The 10,824-nt window shown below is 45.6% G+C and overlaps 1 protein-coding gene across 2 annotated transcripts in view; it reads left to right on the top strand.

Moving 5' to 3' along the window:
• LOC311145388 (homeobox protein Meis2-like) overlaps positions 1–10,508 on the top strand; it is a 79,199-nt gene extending 68,691 nt beyond the window's left edge. Inside the window, exons 11-13 of one of the 2 annotated variants that reach the window (XM_084181611.1) lie at positions 3,398–3,456; positions 5,456–5,545; positions 9,572–10,508. In XM_084181611.1, coding sequence (XP_084037737.1) covers positions 3,398–3,456; positions 5,456–5,545; positions 9,572–9,822 — 400 coding nt within the window. In that variant the 3' untranslated portion in view covers positions 9,823–10,508. The remainder of the gene's footprint in view (positions 1–3,397; positions 3,457–5,455; positions 5,546–9,571) is intronic. The other variant, XM_084181610.1, reaches the window with a different exon arrangement.
• Positions 10,509–10,824: the final 316 nt, after the last annotated feature.

The following is a 10,824-nucleotide window of genomic DNA, read 5'->3' as shown; positions in this document are numbered from 1 at the left end:
CGAATCAGAAGTGATTGGAACCTTTTTTTTCTACTCTGAGTGGATTAGTAAAGCAGGGTGCACATTAAACAGTCTCTCTCTTTCTCTCGCTCTCTCTCTCTCAGGGTAATGTACACATTCTGAGGGGTATCCACAGAAATGACCTTCCCATGACCCCATAACCTTGCTTTAATTATTTATTTGAAGACATGGAGTTCCCAAGCTGAGAGCCGGTGTGTGTGTGTGTGTGTGTGTGTGTTTGTGTGTGTGTCCCTTACAGAAAAAACACACAATTTCACATGTGAAATCATGTGAAACATGTTTTTGGAATACTTCACATGTGATCACGTTTTCACATGTGTAGTTTCATGTTATCAAATGTTGCATTACATGTTATCACATTAACTTCACATAATATCACGTGTGAACACTTGTGATCACGTGTGTGTGTGGTAACGTACCACTGAGCAGAGTAAGGCCATAATAAGGGATACAACCAGAGGTGAATACTAAAACATGGTTGGAGGTTTTGGAGAAACCCCTGGCTGTACATAGTGTGCCTGCCTCTCTTTCTACTGGTCGGGTTAGCCCTCGGACATGTAGAGGCGGTGGATGTGTCTATGGTGTGGATGTGTGGATGTATGTGTGTTAGCATGAGGTTTGGGAGTGTAGTCCCCACCCCCCACCTCCACACATGCACACATCCCTCCATCCCTGCCTGCCTGACATCCCTCCATCCCTGCCTGCCTGACATCCCTCCATCCCTGCCCTCCTGCCATCCATCCATCCCTGCCTGCCTGCCATCCATCCCTGCCTTCCTGACATCCCGTCATCCCTGCCTGACATCCATCCATCCCTGCCTGCCTGACATCCCTCCATCCCTGCCTGCCTGCCTGCCTGCCATCCATCCTTCCATCCCTCCATTCTTCCCTTCATCTCTGGAGGATTCCTGCTGGTGTTGTTCTAAGCACACAACATTAGCAGCTCATGGGAGGAGAAAAAACAGTGTTATCAGGCCTGGCTCTGATAATCTCAATTGGCTTTACCAAGACTGATAAAAGGCGCTCTGGGGGCATAGAGGGGGCCTCGGTTGGTCAGCAACTCCCCTCCCGCCGCAACCCCGCCAACCGCGTTACTGTGGCAACTTGTTCAGAGAATAAAAACAGAGCCTGTTGTCATGTCTAGGGTGGTTCGGTAGGGTGTGTGTGTGTGTGTGTGTGTGTGTGTGTGTGTGTGTGTGTGTGTGTGTGTGTGTGTGTGTGTGTGGCCGCCGATGGGGACAATGTTGACAAGAAGGGAGTCAATCTCGGTAGCGACCCTGAGGGAAAATATTTGAATATCCATATATGTTTGTGTATGCTGCTGTAAAGAGCTGTTTTTCCTACTCAAATGACCCTGTCGGAACAGCATAACATTTGAGTGTGGACAGCAACCCAACCCTGATATGAAAATATTTTCATGTATATTTTCATGTCCTAAGTAGTAGATACTGTATGAGCAGCAGTTTAGTTGGATAAGATCAAAACAGATTCTAACTAAATAGATCAATAGCGCAAACACACTGTTTCATGTGCACTTTGTTATTCCTGGGGCTCTCTCTTCCCATCACTGATCGGGTATTGGAATATTAATCAACTGCAAGGAACATTCCTGATATTACGTGTTTATGGTTATGTCCCAGAATAGGTAAGAACAAGCAGGCCATATATTTTCGGCAGGCCCAGAGAGGGTGTGCGATAGTGGGACATTCTGCTGTGTTTACTTGCTCAGCTGGTTTTGATGCTGGAAGCCTGTCTCTCTCCTAAGCACTGTAGGCGTGGTGACGTAGTGAAGGTAGGCAATAAACGATAGACAGCCAAAGATGTTCTTTTATATTCCTCTTACTCATAACGTGTGAGCTACAAACAGTTTAAAACAATTTAAACCGGTATTTACGATATAGGCCAAACAAAACCTCTCCTTTCACTAGATCACAAATCACAGCCCCATATCAACATTGATACGGTGTACCTACCCTTTACCCTCTCCTTTCCCATGTACGTGTTAGTGTGTCTGTCTGTCCTCTCTCTGGGGCCAGCGGTGCACCCTATACCCTACCTACACTCTGGGTGCACCCTTGCAAATGAGCACGGCTCCATCTCTTTTCCCAACCGTGCGTTTTGTCCATTTAACCATGTCACTTTGAGCGGGCAGATTACAGGCATTTAAGTTAACAGGAGACGGTAAGGGCAGGTATCAGGGGTTCACGGGGGATTAGGAACTCAAATTGGTTCCAGAACCTTCCCTTTTTCCATCTAATGACCAGTCCTGTAGCATTGCCCTTTCCACGTTCCCAGAACGTTACCTTTCTCTATTTTTTCATCTTTTTTTTCAAGGGGGCTCCATGCTGGAATACCCCACGATGATTTGAAACCTCTCTCTAATATCAACCACATGTGGGTACCTGTAGCGCTAGCGAGCTCACTCCTCTCTGACTTCTTAGGGAGAGAGAGAGGTACTAGATGGAGATGGAAAGACATGCTCGGTCAGTAAAGGTAAATCCGTCCCAGTCCGGGGCGGTGTAGCCAGCTTGTCTTTGACACGGCCCTGGGTCCCTGCATCCCATTTGGGACTTTAAGAGGTTGCCCCTGGCTGGCAGTCACCTCCAGATGACCCCTCAGTCTTTACAGTGGAAAGCGGTGGGAGCAGAGAGGAGAGTCGGGGAGGGCAGGCTTTGTGGAACTGCACTTATTTGCCGCTGTGGCGGTGATAAAACTTCACACAGCCTAATTGATGGGCTTGCTGACATAACAATACCTTGTGAAAGCACCGAGTGGCCATGCCTGGTCCTCATTTATAGACAGCTGAACAGGGAGCAGAACCCCCTACAATGAAGGGCCAGAGTGGAGGTCTCAGGGGGAGGGGGGGGGGGGACAAATGAAAGGAACCATTTGTATGTTGCCCTTTGCGAACTTGTACATTATTTTGAATTTCTAATGAGCGATAACACGCTAGGAATAACATGTTTATAGGGTCTATGTGAGTGCATGTGTGTGTGTTTGGGAGAGAGATGTGACATACTGTGCGGTCTAGCTCCTCAGTTGCACGTCCGCCTCACCACAGCACACACACTTAATGCCTGTGGAATGCCTCCTCGGTCTCCATAGCAACCAAATATAATCAAAAGCTTTATTAAACAAGGGGAATAGATCATAAGGACATTAAAAGAAAACCTTGTCGGGTTCCCAAGTCTGCTCACAATCGCCCTTTTGTTACTGCTGTGTCTCTGTTGTGATTAGCCAGTGGCTAATGTTGCTACTAAGTCATACAAAACGGTGTTGTTTTTGTTGCGGTTTCTGATGAATACTTCTACTTGTATCCTGTGAATGCTATGTGATTTAAAGTGTGTTTTTCTCTTCTCTTCTCTCCTCTCTCCCAGGTTCATTAACGCCAGGAGAAGAATAGTACAGCCCATGATTGACCAGTCAAATCGAGCAGGTAAAGAAACGACTATATATCTACATATCTCTTCCCCTCTTCCCAGAAACACCCCCCCCCCTTACAAATCCACTTACCTACAACATTTTACATTTTAGTCATTTAGCAGACGCTCTTATCCAGAGCGACTTACAGTTAGTGCATACATTTATTTTTTTTTTTTTTCATACTGGCCCCCCATGGGAATCGAACCCACAACCCTGGCGTTGCAAACGCCATGCTCTACCAACTGAGCTACATCCCTGCCGGCCATTCCCTCCCCTACCCTGGACGACGCTGGGCCAATTGTGCGCCGCCCCATGGGTCTTACAACCACACACACACACACACACACACACACAAGAGTCGTTAGGTGATTAACTTTAATTGGCGATATCCCAATCTAACCCTGAGAGGTGCTTTAGCAACACGTTCCCTTTCTCTGAATTACTAATTGGGCACAAGAGAATCTCCAGGAATGCTTGGAGCATTTTCATTAATATATTTTTAAGGCTGTTTTGTATTTTTTTCAGTATTTTTTTTTTCGTCATTCCTTCACAGCTTTTGGGGGATAGGTAGGGGAAAGAAGAGAGGAGGGTTTCAATTTGTATCTACTTTGTGTTTTTTAGTTCACTCAATTTCCTCCAGCGTCAATCCTCTGGCTGTTGCTGCTATGTATTCACTTAGCCAAGATTTGAAATATCAAGGGGCCTATATATGCGATTGTATTGAACTTCATCATTTCAATTTAGTAATTATGGGCGATTAATTCATTCCGGTCATGAAAAACAACCTAACGGATGAGAATGAGTTTTATATGATCCATTGATCTCTGATTTCTGGCTGGACGCCCTACGTAGGGAGAGATTTCCATGCCTCTGAAAAGGATTAAGGAAGGGTTCATATTGTAAATTGATCAGGCATTGATTTTCCATATCTACCATGGTCAGACGACAAAAAGCACTGAAAGATTGAGTCATAAACATGCCACTTAAATTGAGCAAAGAATCTGTACAGGAATTTATGTAGCCACCCTATGCTGCATCGACTGTGACATTACTATGAAAAAACGTCAAGTAATTTGTCTCTGAGGGAGAAAAGCTTTTTGTTGATTAGCTCGCTCCAAGTCTAGAGAGAGACCCACAAATTGGGGAGGAAATTTGTGCAAATGAAGTTAAGCAATTATTGAAATGAGACGCGCCTTTCCAAATCGCACTGACTCCCAGTACAATTACTGCGGTTTGTTGAGAATATTTGAAAGAGAGAAGAGAGAGAGATAGAGAGAGAAAGGAGAGCATGTGTTTAGGGTGTGGCAATCAGCAATCTCTCTAAAGACAGCATGATTTACAGCTTCCCCTAATCTTCAGGGTTTACAGATTACTCCGGATTAGGCTGTTTAGTCTGGGAATATGCTGTTCACTAAAGACTCCACAATGCTCTTACTCAATACGGCTAATAATAGGACACAATGGCGTAATTTGATTACTACTGTAGACAGTATTACGATGTTATAATAATATTATGATATGAATCTAATTTGTAAATAATCATCATAATCAGTCATTTCACCTTCTGTAATCTGGAGATTTTAAGTCATTTAAATTTGCAGGGATAAATAATGACAGTTGCAGGGGGATAAATAGTGATATTTGTGCTAATGATGTCCCATATTGTGTCTCTGTCCATAACATCCCATGTTGCTTGGGGAATGGCTGGTGATGGTCTTGACAGAGAACGCCCTGATCTCGTCAAACTGCATGCTTTCTTTTCTCTGTTAGAGAACAACGCATTATCTCTTCTGTTCTCTAATGTTAAAGTGTGTGTGTGTGTGTCTGGTGTGTGTGTACTCATACTGTCTGTGCTTGCATGCCATGCATCAGTCATCGGGGACACAATGTGTTGCAGTATGTCTGGGCCGGAGCTGGGACAATAAGCTGATTGTGTGGTGTGTCTTCTCTTTCTTTCCCCTCCTTTGTGTCCACGTTTTGACTACAATCAGGTTTTCTTCTTGATCCTTCAGTGAGTCAAGGAGCAGCGTACAGTCCGGAGGGCCAGCCCATGGGCAGCTTCGTGCTGGATGGCCAGCAACACATGGGGATCCGGCCAGCTGGTAAGTCCTCCTCCTCCTCCTCCTCCTCCTCCTCCTATCCTGCATACTGTATACCAGTCACTGGACTGTTTATGTGTACAGTCACCAATGCACCCCATTTTACTGTATGACTACTGTAGACTGACAGGAACACCCACCAATGACTCTAGCCCTGGAAATGTTACCCCAGCACTGACTATTGTACTGTATATGACAGCATCATCAACCAAATACTAACCAATGTCACAACACTACTGATGGTATCACTGCACCCTAGTAAATTCCGCTCACTCAACTCCACCCTCCAACTCCCCTGGGTATCACCCTTTGCCTGCTGCCTGCCTTGCTTGTCTCTCTTTTCACCCATCTCACTTTGTAACAAATGGTTTGTGGGGACTTAAACTATCTAACAGTTTTAGACTCTTCACTACGGCACCTTCTCTTCCTCCATCCTCTCTGTTGTTTTCTCTTCAGACTTAACCAATCATTCCTTCTACCAGGGTGTCTGTCTGCTCTGAACCGTCTATGATTCGACCTTTGACCTTCTGCTGACCTTTTCTCTGGCGTGTTTCTCCTCTTCTAGGGCCTATGAGTGGAATGGGGATGAATATGGGCATGGATGGGCAATGGCACTACATGTAACCTCCATCTTGTAAAGTAAAACGCAAAGAAAAAGGGGAAGTAAGTACAACTGGGCTCTTTTTTCCTTGGATTTATTTTTCAAACCTCTGGGCTTGTGGTTTTTACCCACAATCCCCCTTACTCCACCACAATCCCCCTCCCATCCCCACCCTAATTTTACAACAACCTCCCCCACAGCAACCCCCACGACAACCAGTTTGTGTGATTGGTGTAGCATGGTGCTCTAAGGGGAGAAAGAGGGGTAAGCAAGGGGGGTTAGCTAGCTACCGAAGGATGAATGGAAGGACTGGGAATAGTGGGAGCCTCTGCCATGTCGTGAGGCTTTCTCCTGTCGGTCCCTGGGAAAGAGAGGGGGGACTTGTGGCGCCAGCCCAGACAACAGAAAAACAATCACCCCAACCAACAGCCCTGGCCTAGCTAGCATGGCATGGACCGATGCCACACATTTATTTATCACAACAGGGCCATCGCTCTCCCCATCTCCGACATCCAATGCAAATGTTGGACATTTAGGGAAAAAATAACATCTCCAGAGGCAGGGTCTGACGGGGAGAAATTAAGCAGGCTCCAGTGAAGCAATAAAGAAGGAGAAGTGAAACTGTCCTCCGAGTGACATAAATCTGTCTGGGGAACGATTGATGCCCAAATTATCTTATATGCAAAGACGGGAGCGCAGCAGTACATTACGGTCCCCGGGTGAGATATACGGGCCGTGGATGACATGGCCTATCCTTCACTGGGGGGTGGGGGTGACGAGTAGGGGGGTTATGACGGAAGACCGTGTGTTTGGATTTTTTTTACTGGAGGGGGCATTGACTAGCCCCGACATGAGAAACACTTAGATTAATTTAAAGGACCAGAGACTTTAAAGAATGGCTGTGTTATAAAGGAAGGAATCTCTCGCTCTCTCTCACGCACACACACACACTCTCTAAATGGCTGCCGTCTGATTAAGCCTGGCAATTCCGCCTCCCGCTAGCACCACATCGCTGACATTTGAGAAATCAAGACATATCGCATCCCAAAGGCAGCGGTGCAGAAGAGATTTTATTTAACACCCAAACTCCTTTGCCCAATGAGGCACAATATAATAACACTTACCTTGATTAAAAGAACCCTTTATATGTAAATTGGGCCTGGATTTTCCATAGGGTCACCACAGCCGTTCTATCGACAGAGCCCATTTCACCCCTCTTTTTTTCCTCCCTCTCTCATCTCTCTCATCTCATCCCCTCCTGTCTTTGTTAATGGCATCAGGGATAAAAAACCTTCAGGAAGCAATGTTCCCTAAAACAGGCACATAGAGACAACATTTGCTCAGCTTGGCTAATTCTTAATATAGGCTATATAATTTTTTGACTATTTAATTACATAACATATTTTATGCTTCATGACCAATAACATTAATAGCTTAATACAGAGGAATATTATCCTCTCTTGATATGATTACGCTGCCACACAATATGGTATATTTGGTACTTAATTATCGCAAGCCATTGAGCAGGCCTGCTCTGCTAGAACAGAACAGAACAGGCAAGAGAGAGAGAGAGAGAGAGAGAGAGAGAGAGAGAGAGAGAGAGAGAGAGAGAGAGAGAGAGAGAGAGAGAGAGAGAGAGAGAGACTGGTCACCATTATTGTCTTCAGATGGTTTTACCACTCCTGTTAATAAAGGGGGGCCCACAGATCTACTTAACAGAATGACTGCAGCTTACAAGACTGGAGATTACCAGCTTACAGTGTCAAAAACATCTGCTGGGCCTTTTAACAGGAGCCGCTCCAGGTTATATAGAGGTGAGGGCACCCCTCACACACCCCTCGCCTCATACCCCAGCCCGGCCCAGCCCAACCCAGCACGCCCAGATTGATTTACTTATTTTATGACCCCGATAGTGAGGTTTTAAGAGAGCGTTCTAACAAACATGTGCATTTCCAATGAACTGACGTGGATAGTAGGGGGTAGCGAGTATTCGAAAATGGCACCCGGCTTTCAGCCAATGAGATTGGTCATTAATCTCTGCCTCTGCTGTCCTTTTTTCTCTCCCTTCCCTCCCCTCCTTCTCCTCCTTCTCCTCCTCCCGTCACCGGCCCTATTGTGTCATTTCTTAATTGCGGTGAACTAAGGTGGAGGAATGTGGAGAGTGAGCATGCCTGGTGACCTTGCTGCTACCCCTCCCCCACCCTCCCTCCTCAGCAAGGTTAATTCCCCAGGGGTTCACATTACAAAGCAGGCCGGGTCAGTCCAGGACCCACTGGCTCTAGCTCCAGAAGTACCCAACCCCAGGCCTGCTCTCCCCTGCCTGTTCTCTCCCCAGCGTCCAGACCTCTGGACCAGGCCTATTTCCATACTCCAGTCCCAGGCCCCAGGGCCCCCCCTCCTCCTCCACCGCCTCCTCCACCACCACTACTTCCCCTCTGGTTTGTTGACAACAAACACCCCCCTGAATACCCAAACAGAGGCACCACTGAGCAGGCTCTGTCTCCACCACCCAGGCACAGTGTGAGGGAATGCTAACAGGCTGGGGTCTCCACACACATCAACACAGGGTCCTACTCTCCATACCAAGGGGTATCGCATCAGCATATTCCTTCCTCCCTCCCTCCTTCCTCCTCCTCCTCCTCCTCCCTCCCTCTGTCTTTTGCTCTACATCTCTCTCTCTCCCTCCTTTTATCTCTCTGTGCCTCCATCTCTTGCTGTCTCTGTGCTTTAGCTGTTGTTGTCATTATACTCCTAAACCCACGCTCCCTCTATTCCAAGAGCAGCACTTTGTTTTGTTTAAAAGTGCCTCTTATTGGAGGGGGAAATGCAAAGCCTTGAACGCTATTCTTAGACTGGCATGTTGTGATAGTTAACTGAGCTCTAAATTATTTAATAACTTCTTTAAGGGGTTTTAAATCAAATATGTTCCCAGTAGCGCGTCCCCCTGAGAAAATGCCTCTTATTCGATTTGTCACTACATTCAGCGGGGGAATTGACTGTTCTGCCTGTAAAAGTATTAGTGCTGCTAACATCAATACAGCTGCTAGCTTCTCAATACGTAATCCAAAACGACAGTGTCTGGATGGTTGGAGATCACTTTTCAACCTGCGAAGTGACCATGATTCTATTGACATTGTAACGGACTCTCCATCACCTACAATAGTGCAATACAATAGCTTTTTTAGATCCTTGAATCAAAATCTCTGAAGTAGCTTTTGGGGCATGTGTAATCCTAAATGTAGCTAGTATGTTTTTGACTTTATTTTTACACCTCAAGATGAGCTCACTTTACACAAAGTATAAATTAAAGTATTGTTTTATGTCAAAGTCACATTAATGGAATTCAGTAGTAAGAAATGGTTTTACTTTTTCCATTCAAGTGAGTGCTTGTTTCTAAACCTCTCTCTCTCTCTCTCTCTCTCTCTCAGGTCTGCAAGGCATGCCAGGGGAGTATGTACCTCAGAATGGTCCTATGGGCATGAGCATGGCCCCACCAAGTTACAACCGTACTCATCAAATGACCCCTCACCCCTCCCAGCTTCGACACGGACCCCCCCTCCACCCCTACCAGCCCAGCCCCCACCACCCTCATCACCACCACCACCCAGCCATGCTGATGCACGGAGGACCCCCCTCTCACCCAGGAATCACCATGTCTGCAGAGAGCCCCCCCTGCTGACCCCCATTGACCCCAGCGCTGGAGGACAAGGCTTGGACATCCACGCCCAATAGTATAAGGGAACTTTACTACCACCACATCAACAATAACAGCAGCAGCTTCTAAGAGCAAAAAAAACATCAACAACCCTAAAACAAAGCTATTTTGAGACTATTTTTCTGAATAAAAGCAGAACCCTTTTGACCAGAATTAGACACTAAAAACAGAATTCCAGATGAGCTGTGATGATTTCTTCTTCTTCTTCTTTTTTTTTTACTTGTCAATTTTGTTACTTTCATCCAAACGGAGGACCAAGCTGACAAGAACACTTTGTAAAGTCTTGGGCTTTTGTTAAAGATCAACAGAAGATGTTTTGAGGACAGACACGTACGTGCGCAAACACGGACACACACTTAAGAAACACGCATTCACACACACAGTACACACTCTGTCCAGTGACACGTTCAACAAAGTTTTCAAACAAAATCACTCTGGAAGATTGAGAGAAAAAAGAAAAACACAAAAAGACTCCAAGAGTTATAACTACTGTAGTATAAAAAGTATAGCAACTAAGTTAAAACGTGTGCATTTTTTGTTGATCACTCGATTTCCTGAGCTAGTTCTAGAATAAAAGGTTAACCCTTTCTCTCACACTGTGTGTGCTCCTTTCTGGAGGAGAAACTGTCTCGGCAGCGCAGCAGCACTATAAAAAAGAAAAGATGGAACATCTCAAAAACGGACGCCCACTTGCTCCCAACCACAGCGACAGGCAGAATAGGCCCTGTCCCCCATAAAGAACAGGGCATGATGGGAAAAGGCTGCTAAATGACACCTGATCTCTCCAGAAGATTCAGTTTGAACATGTTTAATGCCCCTCTTTTTTTGGTTCATGAATGAATGTTACCCTGTAGGTATATACAAAAAAGTTCTTAGTTTGAATTGCCCAAGCACTGGATTGTGTTGGTTTTATACATTTTTATTTTATTATTATTTTATTTTTTTGTATCCTGGACTCTCATTGAC

The sequence above is a fragment of the Coregonus lavaretus genome (assembly GCF_964263955.1).
Source record: "Coregonus lavaretus genome assembly, chromosome: 18".
NCBI lineage: Eukaryota > Metazoa > Chordata > Actinopteri > Salmoniformes > Salmonidae > Coregonus > Coregonus lavaretus.
This window is presented reverse-complemented; position numbering and strand designations above follow the sequence as displayed.